Here is a 22049-nt window from a genome sequence, read left to right as displayed (position 1 = left end):
GAAATAGCTTTAATTTTACTTGCCTGAGGCCAGCTAAAAGGTTTTTACTTAGCAATCTAGAGAAAGCAGCATTTTTCTTAATGCTAGTCCATTTTAGTAGCAAAATGCTTTATAACCTAAGAAAATGACAAATCCGCTTGATGCTTTGCGGTGGGTAGCCTGCGGGAGAGTTTCGAGTTAGCATCCTAGCGGATCCCTGGGCCTCATTTTACTGCTGAGTCCTCGGACTTCTGGAGTGTCTGCACTTTGCGCTGGCGGGACCTGCACGTCTGGGGTTTTCTTACAGATCTATTTTCCTCAAAATGAGCATCAGCATTACTTTAAGTCCTTTTGCCAGGTTTTTGATGCCATTTACCCTTCAAAGGAAGAGCAAAAATTTATACTCAACAATTCTGCAGAGATACATGTCTTCCAAAATACTGTCTGTGTCCTATCATAAGGAGAGTACATCATCTCCTCAACAGGTAGAATTGGATGGGTGGAAAGCAACAATGAAATCTAGGGTGCAAGAAGATGTTTCACCAGTCCCCAGCAATGACCATGAAGATCCTTTAGCTGCCACCAGAGAGTTAATTGAGATGTGGAGATTGCTTGGCAAAGAAGTACCAGAACATATCACTGAAGACGAACTCAAAATCATTATGGAGTGTCCTTCTAAATCATCAAGAAAAAAATATTTAAAATATTTGTATGTTAAGGAAAAATTGAAAAAAGCTAGTAAAATAAAAAAGGAAATGAAAGCAGCAGCAAGGGAGGAGTTTAAAAAGAAGCTGCTAGAAACCTCTGAGGCAGACAAACAACAGCAAAACTTTCTATTTTTACGACTTTGGGATAGGAATATGAACATGGCAATGGGCTGGAAGGGTGCCCAAGCCATGCAGTTTGGACAACCTTTGGTTTTTGACATGGCTTATGAGAATTATATGAAACGAAAAGAACTGCAGAATGCTGTTTCCCAACTTTTAGAAAGTGAAGGATGGAATAGAAAAGATGTTGATCCTTTCCATATTTATTTCTGCAATCTTAAACCAGATGGTGCTTATCAGAGAGAGTTAATTACACGGTATGGTGAAAAATGGGACAAATTGCTTATAACAACAACAGAAAAGTCTTATGTAGATTTATTTCCAAAGGACAGTATTATATATTTAACTGCAGATTCTCCTAATGTTATGACTACCTTCCAGCATGACAAAATTTATATAGTTGGGTCTTTTGTTGATAGACATATGCAGCCAGGCACCTCCCTAGCCAACGCAAAACGGCTGAAGCTGGCAACAGAATGTCTTCCATTAGATAAATATTTACAATGGGATATAGGTACTAAAAATCTCACCTTAGATCAAATGATTCAGATTTTGTTATGTCTGAAAAACACTGGTAGTTGGGAAGAAGCTCTGAAGTTTGTTCCTAGGAGGAAACATGCTGGTTATCTGGAGATATCTCAGTATTCTCAAGAGTTCATAAATAGAATAAAGAAAGCAAAGACTTTTAATTTGTTTTCAAAAGGTTCTCTAAATCTACATACACAGAAAAAGTGTCTTAAATGAGAAAACATTATAGCTTAAAAAATAAATGGATTGGAAATACAAAAAAAAAAAGAAAATGACAAATCCTTGTAAAATAGTAATGTTACCTACAGGGCTTTGAATAATCAGATTTAATGTTGTATGAAGTCTCTAAGATACAGATAGTACCATAGATATAAAACTACTCTTACCAAAACATCCTGTACAATTCACAAAGGAAATACCAGTTCAAAATGGGTAGAATACCATTCCAGTAGGAATACGCTTTGACTAGACATAAGTCACTTACTAAATGTCCCATGTTGTTAGGTTCAAAATAATAGAACTTGCGAGTTGAAATTAGCAGTAGTATTTCTCATCCCAGGGCCCATAAGCATGTTGAAAGATAATATTCTGCCAACACCAGTGTTGTACATTTCATATTCAATGGGGAATTTGTTCTGTAAGAAGATAATGCGGTACAACACTGAAAAGTTAGATTACAGACAAATAAAAATGGTCCATAGAGTTGTATATATATCCATATCCCCATTTTTCAAAATACACAAATATCTTTTAAAGATGAATGAACTCTATTAGATGATTTAATTTCATACATTTTCACAAATTTTATTTTATTTTTATTTATTTTTTTATTGAGACAGAGTCTCACTTTGTCACCCTTGGTAGAGTGCCATAGTGTCACAGCCCACAGCAACCTCAAGCTCTTGCACTCAAGCAATGCTCACTTGCCTTAGCCTCCCTAGTAGCTGGGACTACAGGTGCCTGCCACAACACCTAGCTTCTTTTTTTTTTTTTTTTTTTTTTAAAGCAGGCCTGGGCCAGGTTCAAACCTACCAGCCTTGGAGCATGTGGCCAACACCCTAACTACTGAGCTACAGCACCCAGCCTTACAAATTTTATTTTTTTAAGAAAAACTCTTATAAGGAAGTGAAAAATGCAATGGGATTCTTATTTGAAGAAAACAAAAGTTTGCGATTACTAGTATTAAAAAGCAAACACTCAGCCAAGTGCAATGGCTCATACCTATAATGTAACACTCTGGAAAGCCGAGGGGCAAGGATCCCTTGAGCTCAGGAGTTTGAGACTAGCCTGAGCAAGACTGAGACCTATTTCTAGTAAAAATGGAAAAACTAGCCTTGCGTTGGGGTGAACACCTGTAGTCCCAGCTACTCTGGATGCTAAGACAGGCCAGTGGCTTAAATCTAGGAGTTTGAGGTTGCTGTGAGCTAAGCTGACGTCACAGCACTCTAACCTGAGCAACAGAGTGAGACTCTGTCTCAGAAAAAAACACTCAACAAAGTAAAAAGCTCAAGCATGCATTTGTACTAAAACGTTAATATACCTGCACACTTAAAGGAGCTTTTTATTCAGAATTTCATTTTTCTATGGAAACTTCAGTGCCAAGGTTATTAACATCTCTGACATCATCTTTACCATTCACAGAATACTCTATCTTAGAATGTGTTAAAGGTAAGCATAGGGCGGTGCCTGTAGCTCAGTGGGTAGGGCGCCAGCCACATACACTGAGACTGGCGGGTTCGAACTCAGCCCCGGCCAGCTAAAACAAGAATGACAATTGCAACAAAAAAATAGGTGGGCGTTGTGGCGGGTGCCTGTGGTCCCAGCTACTTGGGAGGCTGAGGCAAGAGACACGCTTAAGCCCAAGAGTTTGAGGTTGCTGTGAGCTGTGACTCCATGGCACTCTACCCAGGGCAACAGCTTGAGACTCTGTCTCAAAAAAGAAAAATAAATAAAAAATAAAAGGTAAGCATACTTAACTGTGGAATGATGAGGTTGTCTAATTAATGGAGAAGAATTTTGATTTGTTATTCTAAAATTAAACAAAATACTAATCTCTTCCACAGAATCTACCTGTTACTCGTATTCTAGACAATCTGATGGAGATGAAATCAAACCCCGTGAGTAGCATACAACGTTGTACTTGTAAATTCTTGAATACATCAAACTGACTGTTAAGAAAAATGGTAAAACCAGATTGAGTTTTTTGTGAGCTTAATCAGCAGAGTACATGACAGAAAGGGAAGAGTTGGTGTTCTCAAAGAGCCTTTTTTTGCCATTATCACAGATACTAGGAATTGGTTTTTTTTAGCTGCTATACATTCTGGCCAGCTTTCATTCAATTTTAATGTAGATGATGTCGTGTGTGCGTGCGTGTGTGTGTGTGTGTGTGTGTATACATATATTCATATATACACATACATATATAATTAAATGTAAAATATATCCTAAAAAGCAAGCTTCTGTGAGAAAAGAACCAGTGAGCATCAGTTGGTATAATATAGAGTACTAGACCAATCTAATTCTATAAGAATTAAATTTTATAAAAACTAAATTAGAGGAGGAATGCATAGTAAAAAGTTCAAGTGCATGTGTTCAGATGGCACTAAATTCTTTTGGACTGAAGAAGTAAATTGAGGTAGAGAAATCATTGGGTGAAGAGACAAATGGGTAAATACTGTTAGCATTTACTTAAGGAATGGGTTTCTAAATTATCTGTTTACAGTTCAAGAAAGGAATGTAAAAAACATCACAATCTGTTTCATAAAATGTCCCATCCTGTTACTATAGCAACCAAAAGGTGGTTATTATCACACGAGTCTAAAATTAAGAAAAGGCAGCATGATCCTGCCCACATCAAACCCTAATTTGGGTTGATCTGAATCACTATAGACTTTGCAGTGAAGTTTAAGAAACCTAAGAAAGAGCATGAGGACAGAATCTTCAGATTAATGTGATCTTTTTTTGTAGTTGTAAAAACATGATTATAATAACATTAAAGGAAATAAACATTTTAAAGTTCATTCATGAAAGCAAAGATATAATGTGATAAAACATCCCTGAAAAGGCAATTAATATTATGAAAGGAGGAGAATTTTTCATAATGATGAGCTAAAAAGGATTGCATTCCTCCTTCTGAGAATCAGTACAGATAAAGTGGTTAGCAATGAAGTAATATTTAATAATAGACTTTGTCACTAAATCCTGGAATATGTCAAGAAGGGGCTGTCCTTGAAATAGCTAAGAGAGGTATACGTTTTTGAATAATTGTCTTTGAGACTACTGCTTCAAAATAGGCAGCAAACTCCTAGAAGATATTACCCCAAGCAATTATAAAGATAAAAATAAAAATAAAAGCAAAATTTTAAATAGGTACCAAATACGGGTTAAGGAAGTTTTGGATACTTTGTTACTTGTCTCTAATCTTGAAGTTGAGCGGAAGAATAACAATGATAATAGCTAACATTTATTATATCCTTATTTATGTGCCAGGAACATACAAAGCATTTTTGTCCCATTATCTCATATAATCTTTATTAGAACTTTCTGAGAAATATGCTATTATTATTCTCATTTTATACATGAGGAAATAATGGCACAATGAAATCAATTAACTTGCCCAAGGACACACTGGTAAATAAATGGGATTTTAACCAAGGGTTAAATTTTTTACCATTATGCTATATCCCCTTCCTGGAATCCCAGAAACAAATTATAAGTCATTTCAACAATGGAGGAGCAGCAACCAAGAGATGTTAAGAGTATTTTCCCAAATCACACTAGTTTTAGTAGCAGGACTGGAAACAACAACCCACTACTTCTAAATTTCTGTCATATACACACAAATAGCTAAATTGTGGATCTTACTCAAGTGTCTTAAGTTACAAAAGTTCATTTATCAGTTCCATTGACTTTGACTTTATATCAGTGAAGGCACATTACTGCATACAGATATTTTTTAATTAATCAAAAAAGTTAATTTTTTTCTATTTTGAAATCATGTCTTCATCCATCTGGTAGGTGAAGCTGCTGCCTGCATTCCCTTATCCCTCTCCTATTTCCAGATGGGCAAGATGATGTAAAGGCACTGAAGAGATTAGCAAAGTATACCTAAATTAGACCTGGCAAGTAATCGAGTGTAGATGCATTCTTATCAGTTACATTTTTTAAGTGCTCTCCTTTGATAATTGAATAAATTGAAATTAAGGCAAAATATCAGATAGGTTTCATTTTGCCTTTTAAGTGACTGGTGGTAGTTTCTTGGTGCGAAGTGTTGAAGGATTCTGACACTATAGTTGGGTTTATGAAGAGGGCTGTGATAAATTAACACTCTTCACTACTGCATACAGAACAAAATAGCAACATAATTTGTCATTTATCAGGTTTTGCTAGGATCATCTATCTTCCAAAAAGAATGAGTTTCTTTGGCTGATTCTGCTGTGGAAGGAGAGGGAAGCAGAGATTAGGAAGTAATTACATCATCAAGCAGTAGAACAGGACTTTCTGACTCCTTTAATATCAAGAAACTTAAGTTTCTGGGCGGTGCCTGTGGTTCAGTTGGTAGGGCGCCGGCCCCATTTTAGTATATGTGCTGCTGAAGCGAGCATAGGCGCTAGCCCCAAATACCAAGGGTGGCTTGTTCAAACTCGGCCCCGGCCAAACTGCAACAAAAAAATAGCCGGGCATTGTGACAGTCACCTATAGTCCGAGCTACTCAGGAGGCTGAGGCAAGAGAATCACCTAAGCCCAGGAGTTGGAGGTTACTGTGAGCTGTGATGCTACAGCACTCTACCAAGGGCGATAAAGTGAGACTCTGTCTCTAAAAAAAAAAAGAGAGAGAGAAAAGAAACTAAGTTTCTAATTTAGTGTAGAGGTGCACTACTACTTATCTACAACTTCTGAAATCCAAAAAACCCTGAAAACTAAAAGATTTGCTAAACTCATTTGGTAGCAAAAACCTGACCTGAACTCAAGTTGCAGCTCTTTATAGATTTTATTTATCCTATGTTGTGGCAACATATATTTAGCTGTAGAAATACTAACATGTTAATGGGGTACTGCCCCACATATGCAGTATATGCACAGTGTTACCTATCTAAATTTTTTTAATTCTAAATTCTGAAATACATCAAACACCAAAGGTTTCAGCTAAGAGAGATTGTGAACCTGTAATTATTCTGTATGCTATATTCAGTGAAATCACAAACATACAAAAATAATAAAAGTCTATAACAAAAATACCTAAGTAACCTAGCCATTTTCAGGCCTGTAAAACAGGTATATTTTTGAGAAGCAGTATAAGCTCTCAGGCATTGAAACTAGACTGCCTGGGCTCAAATCCTAGAGTTTCAGTACTTACTCAGAGAGGTTATGCAACTTTCCTAATGTTGCATAACCTCTCTGTGCCTCGGCTTGGTCATCTGAAAAATGGGGGTAACAATATTAACTACTGGATAGACTGAAGGGACTGAGTGAGTAATTTAATGTAAAGTGAACACTAAGTCTTAAGAATGGTTGTTGTACATTCTACAAAACTGGTAGATTCATTAAAATAAAATACTCTAATGCAAACTATGACCTCCTAAAGAGAAATGCCATAGTCATATAAAGTTCTGTCTTTCTAATAGGAAACTGATGACTATAGATATTTTGATCCCAAAATGCTACGGGGCAGTGACAGGTAAGAAGCTTTTGTTTAATTTGTTGCAGATTTTTTTGCCCTCAAGAATGGAAATAATCTATTTTTTATTCTAGAGTATCACTCCTTAACTCAAACGGTATAGAAAACTGGTAAGGAAACAGTACATATAATCTCATTTCCTACAGATAACCACTAGGAATTATATTTAGCATTTTGATGTTTTTCCTTACAAGTATGTACACACATACAAATCCATTTAGATGTTTACTGTTTTGTTTTGTTTTTTTTTTTATGAAATGATAGAGGTACTACAAACTAAGCTTGGTGGGGAGAGTTTGGATCGTGTGTGGTTTTTTGGGGTTTTTTATTTTTTGAGACAGAGTCTCACTGTGTTGCCCTCGGTAGAGTGCCATGGCGTCAGGGCTCATAGCAACCTCAAACTCTTGGACTTAAATGATTCTCTTGCCTTAGCCTCCCAAGTAGCTGAGACTACAGGCACCTGCCACACGCCCAGTATTTGTTGTTGTTGTAGTTGTCATTGTTTAGTAGGCCCGCGTCAGGTTCAAACCTGCCCGACCTAGTGTGTGTGGTGGTTGCCCTTAACCACTGAGCAACAAGCAACGAGCCACGTGTGTGTTTTTAAATGAATGTTCTTATTGCCCCAAATGAAAAGATGGGAGCTTTATGTTGGGTACCAGTTATTTCATTGTTTTTATTTAACTGGTTCATAAAATTCAAGTTCTGGGAGCCATTACTATAAATAACACTTGATAGCAATGAAACATTCTGTAAATAATTTTTGTATTTTATGATAGACATGCTATGATAAGGAATTCTTTATTATGGATACTATTTTTCAAGATTTAATTAATGGTGATGTGAAAAGTAGCCTACAAGATACAGAGAAAGAATAGACAGTGGGGAGAATAACTACTTGGAATAATTGTTTCTAGCACTAAAACTTAGAGGAAGGTAGTTTTCTAAGCTTGTACCTTATGTGTGGGATCTTTAGAACTTTATTTGCTTTGTCCCAACCTTCCACATCTTCCTAGAGAGTTAGGACAAATAATCTAGCCACTACATTATTAAATCATTTGATAACTTAAGTATTCTCTTTTCTAAATTTACCAGAAATACTACCAAAGTTATTCAGAAGAACTGTAGCAGCTGCAGTTAACAATAGGGAATTTAACAAAGAATCAATTATAGAAAGGGGGAATGAAGTTGTCCTTTCACATCCATGGGTTCTGCATCTATACAGTGAGCCATCTGTGAATCTAAAATACTCAAGTCCCTAAACAATACTTAATATAAGGCAGCCTGTATTATTTCCTATATTCTTTATATAGCATTTATGTTGCATTAGGTATTATGAGTAGTCTAGAGATGACTTAAAATGTATGGGAAGATGTACACGGATGGTATGCAAATACTGCACCATTTTGTATCAGGGACTTGAGCATCTATGGCTTTCGGTCTCTATTGAATGGGGTCCTGGAACCAGCCCCCTGTGGATACTGAGAAATGACTGTATTTTGCTTCTTAAAAATTTAACTGAAAAACTTTTAATCCTAGAAGTACTTTGTGCAAGATAATGATGAGGAGTATCATTAGCATTGATAAGACATATACTTAGAGTTTCATTTTTATAGTGCCTTCTCCTGAGCTATCTCATCACAATTAAGTTGTGGTTATTAATAACTAGTAATACTGTTCTGTTTGAGTCTCCCCTCTCCTCATCCCGTGTCTATTTACAGGAACTTAAACACTAGTGAGGCATTTCAATCAGGTCAACTTCTAGCCCCTTCTGTGGATTATTCAGACAGGCCATAGCGATGAGTAAAAGATGATGGAACTGTGTAGTTAGGCTCTGAACAGTTAAGGAAAGTTACAATAGCTCTCTCTTCTCAGCCAAGATTTTCAAAAATTACTTTTGAGGAAAACCTGAGTTGTCCTGTTAAGTCACACTGTAGCCTATTTTAGTACTCAAAGGAAATACATATGTGACTCACAAAAGCTTTGCAAAATCCCTTTATTAAGGATCTCTTAGACACTAGGAAGTATTGTTAAAATATAATTCATGTATAATAAAGAAATAACAAATGTAACAAAATACAGGTCCTTCTTTCCATTCCTCCTTTCCTGAGTTATCCTTCCCATACATGTGTTTATATAGTTTTTGTACAAATTTAGGCAGCTACCTGTTACTAATACATAATATTATTTTGAGGGCAATGAAAATTTATTCATAAAATATGTGCTTTGTTAATTCATCTTACACTCTTCCTTCCATTTGTCCTCATGGGAGCTGCTGTTCAGTCTTCTGGGATTTTATTTTGCAGTCAGTAGGTTGCCAGATTCCCATTTACACTGAGATGTCTACCTCTTCTAGTTTCTTCCTCTGCATCCCAATTCACTACCTGGCTCTGCAAAACTAGAGGACCCACCTTTCTAAGAGGGTGAAGGAAGAAAATACTTATCTAATAGTGCATGTGTGTTTTCCATACCTATTTTATCCATACTGAAAGTCAATGGTGAAGTGTTTAGTACAATTTTTCTTTATTACAGTTCAGTTCCCAGGAACAAAAATCCATTCCAAGAGGTAAGTTCCATATAAAATTTCTCTGCTCCTAGAAAGGAAAGATGAAAAAGTAACAAAGCAGTCTTAAAGACTTTGTTTCGAACATGATGTTGTTATGATTAATAAATGGCAATCTTGATAAATCTAATTCTGTGTAATCAAGATTTCTTTAAAAGAAAATTATTCTCAGCAACTATATTTTTCCAATTTATGGAGCTTATACGTTAATATTTTAAGTTTAAAATAATAAAAATAATTAACAGAGAAAAATTCTTTCATATTGCAGTGAAAATTTTGTTTGTAAAACTTTTGTGATGATATGGTGATCAAAATAAAGATGATTCTTAGAAAAAATAAATACAGTAACATGTACTGAAAATTATATAAATGCTAGGATTTCTAATTTTTCTGCCTATAATAACCTCAAACTTAAAAATATCCTTTGGAGAAACTCGTTTGGAATTGTTTAGCATTACTTAGTTGAAGAATGTAGTTATGTTCCTCTAAATTGTTTCTAAAAAATCTCTACTTTTTGCCACCAAATGGACATGATAGGTTTATGGATTTTTTAGTTTTATAGTTGAAGTAACACAAAGTGCTTAGAATATGACCTGTGGCTAGCTGGTAATTTTTACTTTAATTGTCGACTAGGTTCCAGACTAAAAACCGTGTTGCTTGACATTGAAAACACTATTATAGCTATTTCTTTCAACGTACCTATTTTGTTTTTGTGTTTGCATTTTTAGGCCATTGTTTTTGTGGTGGGAGGAGGCAACTACATTGAATATCAAAATCTTGTCGACTACATAAAGGTACATTTGGCCTTTTTATTCTATCATTTGTTGATTTCACAGTTCTGTGTCTTAGGACACTAGCATTCTTTGGTAGCTGTCCTGATCCTTACATAATTGCTTTTCTTTTTTTTTTTTTTTATCTTTTTTTTTTTTTTTTTTTTTTGTAGAGGCAGAGTCTCACTGTACCGCCCGGGGGTAGAGTGCCGTGGCGTCACACGGCTCACAGCAACCTCTTAACTCTTGGGCTTACGCGATTCTCTTGCCTCAGAGGTAGTTTTAAAATCCTGCATCATGTAGAGAAAAATAGTCATTTGTTCATTGTTTTCTATTCCTATCACATTTACTTCTCTAAAACTGTACTTGATGTGGAAAATAAAGTATCTTATTGATACATGCACTTTGCAGCTTAATATATAACTTTAAATGCTTACAGAATCTTAAGCAAGTTCTTTCAAAGAGAGAAGGAAAAAATCTCTTTTGGTGAAATGATTTACAGAGCTCATTTATTTGAATAATACACACTGATTCCCATCCTATTGACTTAAATGAGCAGCATCCTTCCAACAAACTTAAAATGTCTTTTTTTCCTCCACAGCAAACAGGACCTTTAGAGATAGCAAATTAGAAGTAAACTGTTACTCAAAGCTGATAGCAGCAGAGTGACAGACGATTAAGCAAAAAGATATGAAGGATGGGGCATAATTTGAAAAGCAAAAGCAACATTTAAAATGTAGGAACAACAGAACCAGCTATTGTTAGAAAGACATTTTGTAATTTTCATTTATTCATTTAACATTAATAATCACTGAAGGCTTTAATAAAAGTAGAAGTTATGTTACAACAGGAGGAAAAAAAACACATAAGCAGACATTATGGAGCTCCAAAACTGACAGTTACCCAAGATCCTGTCTCAGTTGCAGAGAATGGGCTTCATCTTCAGAACATGAACCACCAAGACGTGTGTAAGATACCTTGGTTTCAGAGGAGCCCGAGTCATGTACAAGGAAGGGGGTTTGTACCCATCTAGTTTCATAGCCAAAATTGCATAACCAGGCCAAAAAGCAGAAACCAAGAGAACATGACTGAAATCAGATGCAAGCCCTCTCTCTAAATAATGCTGACAAGCCAGCACAAGTTGCCCACAGGTCTGTCTTGATCCTAGCATAGGACTGTAGTCATCCCTAGTTAGTACATTTCATTCAGGTTTAGCCCAGAGTCAGTAACATGACTGGTTCCAGGTGTTCTCAGAGATAAACACATGGTTGCAATAGACACTTAAAACAGTCTACACCTTCTTACCCTGGAGTAAGCTTTTTAATCACTTGTCGTCATTCTTTTTTTTGACATATTTTACAGCATTTATGTTATGTAGAACAGAAAAACAAGGATTAACGTTGAAATATTAATCATAACTCTAACAGGACATCATAGTTTACCATATAATTCAGTGAAAACTTGTTCTTAATCATGCACAAGCATGACAGCCCTTAACCTCTTTCTACTACAGAAAGTTGAATTTTGTGAAATAGTATAATTATTAACTAAATTAGTTCTTCCCCTAATCAGTCACCTTCCATCAAAAGAACATCCATAGAGTAAATTTTAAATTCAATTTCCAATACATTTGCTCCTTTGTGTTCACATTATCATAGAATTTATTCATGTTAATCTCACCAATGATAGCGGTATTGCACCAAATAGCAATTACAATTATTACTAAATAAATTAGATTTATAGTTTTTTTTTTATCTTTCTCAACATAATCAACCAAAAACATTATAATTGATTAAGGGAAAATTATATTCTCCATTTACTTAAAATGAGAGGACCATAAATCTCTCGTAAGTTTATTCTTCATGCTCATTCTGTCTAGATACTTGGCCAGTTTCCTTTAACTACCTCGGCTTTTTATTTTTTTCTTAGTCAGAGTCTTATTCTGTCACCCTATGTAGAGTGTGGGGTATCATAGCTCACAGCAACCTCAAACTTTTGGGCTACAGGCACCCACCACAATACCTGGCTGATTTTTCTATTTTTAGTAGAGACCCGGTCTTGCTCAGGCTGGTCTTGAAACTCCTGAGCTCAGGTGATCCACCTGCCTGAGCCTACCAGAATGCTAAGATTACAGGTGTGAGCCACAACACCAGCCCTAGCTACTTCAGCTTTTAATTGAGAAACATACTTACTAATCCTTCTTGAGTCAATGTGCATGAATCTTCCCAACTAACTGCAGGTTAAGTTCTTCTTAAATCTCCCGCAACACATCCTGGGCAGCTTCAAATTCAGCAGGCCTTACGGACATCTATATATTTAGCTAAGAATATATTCTCTTGCTCTGAGCCTCTTAGAAAGTGCATAGATAATGTGAGCTTTCTCTTTTTTTGTAATATTCATTTAATGGCTCCCTGAAAGGGTTTCCCTCTTTTCTAGGGCCATTAATTTTTACCCCAGACCTTGACTCCTGGGTTAGAAGACCATCAGATTCAGGAGGACTTATCCATAGAACTGACAGCAACATGAGACTGGCCAGTGTTTTCCCCTTTCACATTAAGTAGGGTTGGATAAGTACAAGCTGTTAAGACTCTTCTGCCCAATGGTGAGGGCTGTACATTTTGTTTCATACTGACGTAGATTTCTAATGATGTGAGGGAGGTTATCATAGACCCCTTAGCTCACTTCTTTAAGTCAGCGGTTCTCAACCTGTGGGTCTCAACACCTTTGGACTGTATTAAAGGTTCGTGGCATTAGGAAGGTTGAGAACCACTGCTTTAAGCAGAGACAGAGTCACACTCTTGCTCAGGCCAGTCTTGAACTCCTGAGCTTCAAGCAATCCACCCATTTTGGCCTCCTAGAGTGCTAGGATTACAGGCATGAACCACCTTGTCCTGCTTAAGTTTTTCCATTGTTAGTAGAGAAGGGATCTCGCTTTTGCTTAGTCTGGTCTCGAACTCCTGAGCTCAAGCAATCAGCCCATGTCTACCTCCTAGAGTGCTGGGATTATAGGCATGAGCCACCGCACCCAGCTACAAGGCTTCTTTAAAATTACCAACCTACACCTCATTGGATGATATAATATATTAGTATTTTAATGTTATAAATGTTGTAAAAGATAGAAAACAAAGAATGACTGGTTTAAGAAAGCTTGACCAGGTATGGGAGCAGAAGGAGTGTGGAAAATAGAATCAACCCTCTGCTTATCTTGGTGAATACTAGGAAGTATGGTGCTGACATTTCAATAAAACTAGCGGTGAATATAGTCCTGTGCTAGAGTCCAGTATAGACAGAGGCAACTTGCACTAGCATGCCAGCATTGTTGAATAGAACATTTAAACATTTTATAGTCTGCACCTGTTATCTGTAATGTCCCCTTGGTTTCTGCTGTCAGCCTGGTTGTACATCCTGATTTTGCCTATCTGACCAGAGAGCTATTAAAAAAAAACCTCTCCTTGAATGTTACTAGAACTCCCCTGAGAACAAAGTATCTAGAATATATTTTGGTGGTTCACAATTGAAAATGAAATGCATCCTGTACTACTAAGGTGGGATCCTGGAAACTGCCTAGAAGTTTTGGACCTCTCTAATATCTATGCTTTCTTTCTCCTTCTACAGTATAACTGCTACCTTTAAAAATCCCTAATAAGTGCCATGTGTGGTGGCTCATGCCTGTAATCATAGTACTCTGGGAGGCCAAGGCAGGTGGATTGCCTGAGCTCACGAATTTGAAATAAGCCTGAGCCAGAGCAAGACCTCATCTCTAAAAATAGCCAGGCCTTGTGACGGGCACCTGTAGTCCCAGCTATTTGGGAGGCTGAGGCAGGAAGATCACTTGAGCCCACGAGTTTGAGGTTGCTGTGAGCTGTGACAACACAGTATTCTACCAAGGCTGACACAGTGAGACTCTTGTCTCAAAAAAAACCAAAATTTTTCCTCAAGTATATTTTGTGTACCTCAATTATATGACCCTCTGTAATTACTTCATGTACCATTTTATTTTGGAAAAAAGTGAAATGTGGCTCTTGTTTTATTTATTCTCATAGATGGACAGCTCTCAGCCGTTTATTTAACCAACAATGTTTATTCAGCTTATATATCACAGAGAAATGTCCTTTTGTGTTACAAAGCTAGCGTTCTTATGATCTTTGAATTATCAAATTACTTTGTTGTAGAATAAACTTCACAAAAAAAAACTTATCGATTTACCTTCAAGTTCACAACACACACATTAAGTTTAGTATCAAGGACTTAACCAAAATTCTCTAGTATAAAAAGTTTGACTGTTGTGATTGAGTTTCAACATTCTGTCAAAATCAGGAATGAAATTCATAGAGTTACAAAGTGCAATGAGAAATATTAATTTATAAATGTGTTACACAGTTGAGATTAAAAGGACAATCCATGCTACCTTCACCATATACTACTTTTAGCATAACAAGACTCTTACGAATATATTCTTCAAGAATACACATCCTACAATGGAAGGATGTTGGTCTGAGATTTTATAGATAACTACTGCCCCTGTAAAATGTGGCAGTCATCAGATTCCCTCTTTTTATGGTATAATAGAAAATAGAACCAATGGGCGGCGCCTGTGGCTCAAGGAGTAGGGCGCCGGTCCTATATGCCGGAGGTGGTGGGTTCAAACCTAGCCCCGGCCAAAAAAAAAAGAAAATAGAACCAATGATGTGCCATAGTATACTTTTGTGGGGGGAGGTGCGTCTATTTCATCACTTTACCGCTCTTTATTTCATGAAATCTTGGGATAGATGTATACGCCAACATTCAACACAACCTCCACCACCACCACCCCAAAAAAGACCTATAAAGGTGGGGGGAAGGTCCTAGCAAGTGAATCTCTTCCCTTGGGAATACTGAAAATATTTCTAGTTACTGGTATCTGAGTTCTGGCTCTGATTTTTACAGGGGAAGCAAGGCAAACACGTTTTATATGGTTGCAGTGAGCTTTTCAATGCTACACAGTTCATCAAGCAGGTAATGTATACCCTTTTAGTGTGTTTCTGTTAAAGAATATCAACAGCAACTTGGGATGTTAAGCAAGAGAAACAGCTGAAACAACATAAGGTTTGCCATGGAAAACTATAGAGAAAACTGATGAGTAACATTGCTATTATCACAAATCTTATGAAAGAGCAAATTCAGAAAATTCCAAATTAAAGTAGTATACTAAATTAGCCAAAACTTATTTTAGCATTTCCTTACTGTCCACATTTCTGACTTAGAAGGCATATCACCTATGGGGCCTAAGAACTTAAGTAGCTTTCGTAGGCGATGGTATGCTCCCAGTTGATTGCAATGGAATTATGTGTACCTTGAAAGTTAATAGCAGCAGTAACTGAGATGTACATACTACCAATACAATTTTTTTAGTATTATTCCTGCTAATGTTCTCAGTAATTGTATTGATCTTAGCTTTCTTAAGTTTTAACTAACTGGGATCTTAGTAGCCTGACCAATAATGTCCACTTACCTTTGCCTTGGTTGCCGTAAAAATCTTAACCCTGTATTCATTCTTAGCATTGATTTTCCAGCACATCTTCCATACCCTCATGAGGCTTTTGTCTCATTAACCTTCATTTAGTGACTGAATGGTATTATAAGAATTTCAAACATACAGAAAAGTGGAAGAGAATTTACAATAAACACCTCTGCACTCCTCATCAAAGTTTTACTGTGCTTGCTTTATAATTATTATAAGATTCCTATACATCTCTCAATCTACTCATTGCTACAAATTATTAATTTCAAAATAAATTGTCACCGTCAGTACATGTCCCCTTTAACATTTCAATGCCAATATCATTACATTAAATTCATCATTTGTTTACTTCCCCCTCCACCACTTTGGAGGTAAAATTTACAACGTGAAACACACATATCAAATGTGTATATTAAGTTTTGCTGGGTGTATTCGCCTGAGTAACCCAGACCCCTCTTGAGATGTAGAACACTACCATCGCCTCATTGCCTTTCCTAGGTAGTCCTGCCCAAATACTGTCAAGTACTTTTCTACCATTAGTTTTACCTATTCTAGACTATCATATAAATGAGATTTTTTTCATAGTTTCACTAGAAAAAATCTTGATTTTAATAATCTTTTTAATGAACCAAATGTTATGTTACTTTTCTTCTTTGTTTTCTATTTCATTCATTTATACTCTATTTTTTTTTTTTTTAAGAGACTGTCAAAGTGAAGACTTTGTCTCTTAAAAATAAAAATAAAAGAGAGAGACAGAGTCTTCACTTTGTTGCCCTCGGTAGAGTTCCATGGCATCATAGCTCACAGCAACCTCCAGTTCTTGGGCTTAGGCAATTCTCTTGCCTCAGCCTCCCAAGTAGCTGGGACTTCAGGCACCTGCCACACGCCTGGCTATTTTTGTTGTTGTTGTTGTTGTTGCAGTTTAGCCGAGGCCGGGTTCGAACCCGGTATATAGGGCCATTACCCTACTCACTGAGCCACAGGTGCCGCCCAATTTATACTGTTAATTATTCCTTCATTTCGATTACTTTGGATTTGCTTTGCTCTTCTTTTCCTAGTTTCTTAAGTTGGAAAATTACTTAAGTTATTAACTTTAGTTCTTCTTTTCTAAAATAAGCATGTAGAGCCATAAACTTGGGAAAGGTCATACTATTCAATAAGGAGTGCCGGGAACATTATATAACTATATGCAAAAGAATGAGACTGGATCCCTATCTCTCATCATATGCAAAAATTACCATAAGATAGATCAAAGGCTTAAATGTAAGACCTGAAATTATAAAAATTCTATTATAGAAGAAAACCTAAGAAAAACTCTTCTGGACATTGGCCTAGGCAAAGAATTTATGACTAAGCCCACAAAAGCAAATGCAACAAAAACACACAAATGGGACTGGATTAAACTAAAAAGCATCTGCACAGCAAAGAAATAAAAGTAGCCTACAGAAAGGGAGAAAATACCTGTGAATTATGTATTCAACAAAGGACTAATATCCACAATCTATACAGAGCTTAATTCAGCAGGCACCCCCATTAAAAAGTGGACAAATGACAAGAAAATAAGCCATTTCCATATAAAAGTTCCAAGATGAAGCAACAAGTGATAATACAAAAGCTACAGGAAGTTATTTAGAAGCTCTAACTAAGATAATTGGTGAAGGTGGCTACACTAAACATTTTAAATGTAGACAAAACAGCTTTTTATTGGAAGATGCCATCTAGGACTGTCACAGCTAGACAGAAGTCATTGCCTGGCTTCAGAGCCTCAAAGTATAGGCTGACTCTGTTGTTAGGGGTAAATATAACTGGAAACTTCAGGTTTAAACCATTGCTTACTTGCCATTTTGAAAATCCTGGGGCCCATAAAAATTATACTAAATCTGCTCTGCATATGGTTTCTTACAATGGAAACTACTCCTAGTGAAGATGCTGTGAACATTGTTAAAATTATAAGTAACAGCAGAGCTCAAGAGGCTTGGCTCCAGTTTTGAAAGAAGTTCTGTAATGGGTAAAATGCCATCAAATGGCATTGTATGCTACAGAGAAATCTTTCATGAAAAGAAGAGTTCATCAACGTGGAAACATCATTGTTGTCATTGCAGTGGTCATGAACCTAACCTGCAATATCTCTGAAGTATACCTATACTTTAAAGATGTATTCAACTGTCTTCTGGTCTCCACTGTTTCATAGTCAATAGTCATTCAGATCAATGTAATTATAATGGACCATTTCTCTCTGGCTGTTTTCAAGATTTACTTTTAAGGTTATGATATATCTATATATGACTTCTCTTTATTTATTTGGCTTTGGGACACTGAGCTTCCTGAATCTATAAGATTATACCTTCACCAAATTTAGAGAATTTTCAACCATTATTTTTTTCAAATATTTTTATGCCCAATTTTCTTTCTCCTCTATTTTTGCGATTCAATTTACATATATGTTTGACCTTTTATATTACTCCACAAATCTCTGTGGATTCTTAGAGTGTATAGTTTTTACTTTGTCTTCAGTTTCACTAAGTTTTTCTCTGTTATTTCCATTCTACTGTTCAATTTTAGAATTTTTATTTGGTTCCTTTTTTTGTATTTTCTCTTTTTATGCTGGTATTATCTTTTCAATTATTGTGAGCATATTCTTTACTTCACTGGGCATATTATAGCTGCTTTAGAATCCTTTTGTATTAATTTCAACATATGGGTCTTCTCACTATTAGTCACCAATGATTGTCTTTTTCCCTAGAGAATGGATCACAGTTTCCTGTTTCTTCAGATATTGACAAATTTTAGATTGCATCATCAACATTGTGAATGTTATGTTTGGAAGATGAAATTTCATTTTCCAAGAGAGTGTTGTTGAAGGGGGTTATTAGAAGTTAACCTTGGTTATACTCAAGCTTCAAACTGTTTCTTAGGCAGCAGCTTAAATCGTACTTCTTAGTTTCTCCCATTTGTGAGTAGTTTGGGGTTTCATGAGGTTGATCATCACTAATCCCAAATGCTCCAACATGAAATAGTGATATTTTGCTTTCTGATGGTTTTATGTACATACTTTGTTTTATGCACAAAATTATTTAAAATACTATATAAAATTACTTTCAGATTATGTGTATGATGAATTTTATATTTAGACTTGGGTTAGGTCCCCCAAATATTTCATTTTATCTATGCAAATATTCCAAAATCCAAAAACAGTTTAAAATCTGAAACACTGCATTGCTAAGCATTTGAGATAAAGGATACTCAACCAGTACACAGAACTTAGGGCTTTCTCTCACTGGCTCTCTCCATTCTAGGATTTCTTCAGTTTCCACTAGTTTTAGGTGCCCCAAACACTCTCCTCTGAATCTTCAGGCAAGAAAGACTGCACATTTTCTGTCATAGTTCAAGCTGCCCCCTTGTAACACCATTCTGTGGCCTACCTTCTTGCTCAATGCAGCAGAACTAAGGAGCTCACCAGCACTATTCCCTTTTTCTATGTGACACTTCTCTAGAATCTACTTGCTTTCAGTTGCTCTCCACTGCCTTTTGTTATTGATTTTTGCATTCTATTTAAAGTTTATAATTTACCTCTGGGAAGGTTAATCCATAGGAATGTCCCTAGCCTTCCAAGATTAAAAGCCTTTTCTTTTGCTTTTAATGATCTTTTAGGAATATAGTGGAACCTCCCTAGTTGACCACCTCCTTAAGTTGACTTAATTTTCATAGACCACATATGCACCCCATGTGTGTATCAATACAGCAGACCTAGTTCCTTATGTGGACCACCTCTGTATATTGACCAGTTTGTTATAGTCGCTTGCGTGGTGTACTTACAGAGGTGCTGCTATTATATATGGAAAACTGCAAGGAGGGAAGTCATTCCTGACATTTCTCTTTTCATTTTCATAGTTAATATTGACTTATTTCCACGGTTTTTGTTTCCTGTGAGTTGAATTCATACCTGATGTCTATATTTCTTTGCCATGGCAGTGTTTATTTTAAATATCTACAAATGTTAAACATTTGAGTTAGTGGTGAACATTAAAATAAAACTTATTCTAGAAATGCAGTGAATAAAATCAGAAGCTTAAATTTGATGAGAGAGTTTTCTTAATGTGTTTACAAATGTTTCATTGTTTAAGCATCTTTTGTAATTTAAACCAAAAGTTATATGTATGATTTTGTGTTTTGTTTCAGTTATCACAACTTGGACAAAAGTAACAACAGAAGAACCTTACTCTGATAAGCTACTTGGAATGTGGATAAATGTAAAAAGAAAAGTCAAAAAAGCCAGATGTTTCCTTTTCCATAACAATGTCATAATAGTGAAATTCAGATTTGTTTGTTAATTTTTAAGGATATTCTATACTTAATATAATGTATACTAATTAAAAGAATAAAGCATTTCAGAAATAAATTTTAACATTGTTCATTCTCTTTCCTGTTCAACAAATGAGAAAGTACTTTGGAAGTAAGGAAAGCTTTATCTCAATAGAATATTAAAATATTAATAATTAACAGATTCTAATTGAAGTTAGTCAAAGTTTAAGGATGTTGTATACAAACATTACTGGTTTGGTTCATGAATCCCTTGTGTACATTTTAATTGCACAGCTCCTTCCTCATAGTTTGTTGTTTCCTTTCTTGTCCCTAAATTTTACATGGGTTTTTTTTTTTTTTTAGAGACAGAGTTTCACTTTGCTGCCCTTGGTAGAGTGCGGTGGCATCACAGCTCACAGCAAGCTCCAACTCCTGAGCCACAGGCGCTGCCCTTTACATGGGTTTTTAAAGCCACTTTACTATGTCTTCTCCCTTTGGCACTTCCATGTACATTCTATCACATGAAGTCCTTCTTTTATATAGTGGTGACAGGACAACACTAACATAAAGTAAAATGGACAAATACAGAACATTTACTCCATAAAGTTCTAAATAATAAGTAAAAGTATTAAACCTGAGTCCAAGCTTCTTGGTATCAGCACTAACAAGGAATGTTGATCATAAAACTCAAGGTATCCATAAGATAAAACCAAGCTAATGGCTAGAGAGGTGAAAACAAACAAAAACTCTTCCTATTATATGTATAGAGGGTAAGGAGCTTTCCCTCCTAATGAGCCTCTCAGGAGGACTCCGGTGTTCCAGACAGTGTGCTGACAGGCCATATAAGATTCACAGGACTATTTGAGCACCTCAAGTTCCATGAATTAGTGCAATCTTGCCAAAGCTCTGCTCAAGAAAAATAGTTGTAAGTGAATAATGGTATGCTAATCTGACTTTTTCCTGGAACAAAATTTAATGTATGTGGAGGAATAGAAGGACTGGGTATACATGAAGGAGTTTTTGTTTTTGAGGTAGCGTCTCACTATGTCGCCCTTGGTGGAGTGTCATGGCATCACAGCTCACAGCAACTTCAAACTCTTAGGCTTAAGTGATTTCTCTTGCCTCAGCCTCCCAAGTAGCTGGGACTACAGGCGCCTGCCACAATGCCGGCTATTTTGTTGTTGTAATTGTCATTGTTTGGCAGGCCTAGGCTGGGTTCAAACCCACCAGCTCCAGTGTATGTGTGTGGCTGGCGCCCTAGCCACTGAGCTATAGGCACCAAGCCAAGTGCAGGTGTTTTTTGATAAAATTTTCCCTTCGGGTAAATACCCAGTGGTAGGATTGCTGAATCAAATAGTCTACTTTTAGTCCCTTGAACAATCTCCATACTTTTTTCCAAAGAGGTGTACTAATTTGCAGTCCCACCAGCACCATCCATGCCAGCATCTATTGTTTGGGGATTTTTAATAAAAGCCATCCAACTGGGGTAAAGTGATACTTTTTTTTTTTTTTGAGACAGTCTCACTTTGTCACCCTTGGTAGAATGCTGTAGCATCACAGCTCACAGCAACTTCAAACTCTTGGGCTCAAGCAATTCTCTTGCTTGAACTTCCCAAGTAGCTGGGACTACAGGCAGCAGCCACAATGCCCAGCTATTTTTTAGATATGGGGGTCTCTCCTCTTGCTCAGGTGGTCTCGAACCTGTGAGCTCAGGCAATCCACCTGCCTCAGCCTCACAGAGTGCTAGGATTACAGGCGTGAGCCACTGTTCCCAGCCCTTCATTGTGCTTTTAATATGCATTTCCCTGATGATTAAGGATGTTGAACATTTTTTCATGTGTTTATTGTCCATTTGTCTATCTTTTGAAAAGCTTCTATTCATGTCTTTTGCCTACTTTTTAAAGAT

General features: G+C 36.3%; 2 protein-coding genes across 4 annotated transcripts in view; both read left to right on the top strand.

The window, feature by feature from the left end:
• Positions 1–20253, top strand: part of SCFD1 (sec1 family domain containing 1) — a 97611-nt gene extending 77358 nt beyond the window's left edge. For all 3 annotated transcript variants that reach the window (XM_053593801.1, XM_053593802.1, XM_053593803.1), the window contains exons 20-25: positions 3398–3451; positions 6959–7011; positions 9541–9574; positions 10300–10365; positions 15268–15336; positions 20021–20253. In XM_053593801.1, coding sequence (XP_053449776.1) covers positions 3398–3451; positions 6959–7011; positions 9541–9574; positions 10300–10365; positions 15268–15336; positions 20021–20044 — 300 coding nt within the window. In that variant the 3' untranslated portion in view covers positions 20045–20253. The remainder of the gene's footprint in view (positions 1–3397; positions 3452–6958; positions 7012–9540; positions 9575–10299; positions 10366–15267; positions 15337–20020) is intronic.
• LOC128587546 (tRNA methyltransferase 10 homolog C-like) lies at positions 119–1585 on the top strand. The gene has a single exon (XM_053593804.1). It carries the CDS (start codon positions 303–305, stop codon positions 1548–1550), a length of 1248 nt encoding a protein of 415 aa, XP_053449779.1. The 5' UTR covers positions 119–302; the 3' UTR covers positions 1551–1585.
• Positions 20254–22049: the final 1796 nt, after the last annotated feature.

The sequence above is a fragment of the Nycticebus coucang genome, chromosome 6 (genome assembly GCF_027406575.1).
Source record: "Nycticebus coucang isolate mNycCou1 chromosome 6, mNycCou1.pri, whole genome shotgun sequence".
NCBI classification, from domain to species: Eukaryota; Metazoa; Chordata; class Mammalia; order Primates; family Lorisidae; genus Nycticebus; species Nycticebus coucang.
This window is presented reverse-complemented; position numbering and strand designations above follow the sequence as displayed.

Coding starts and splice junctions, on each gene's coding strand:
- LOC128587546 (XM_053593804.1), top strand. CDS start 303: ATGAGCATCAGCATTACTTTAAGTCCTTTTGCCAGGTTTTTGATGCCA.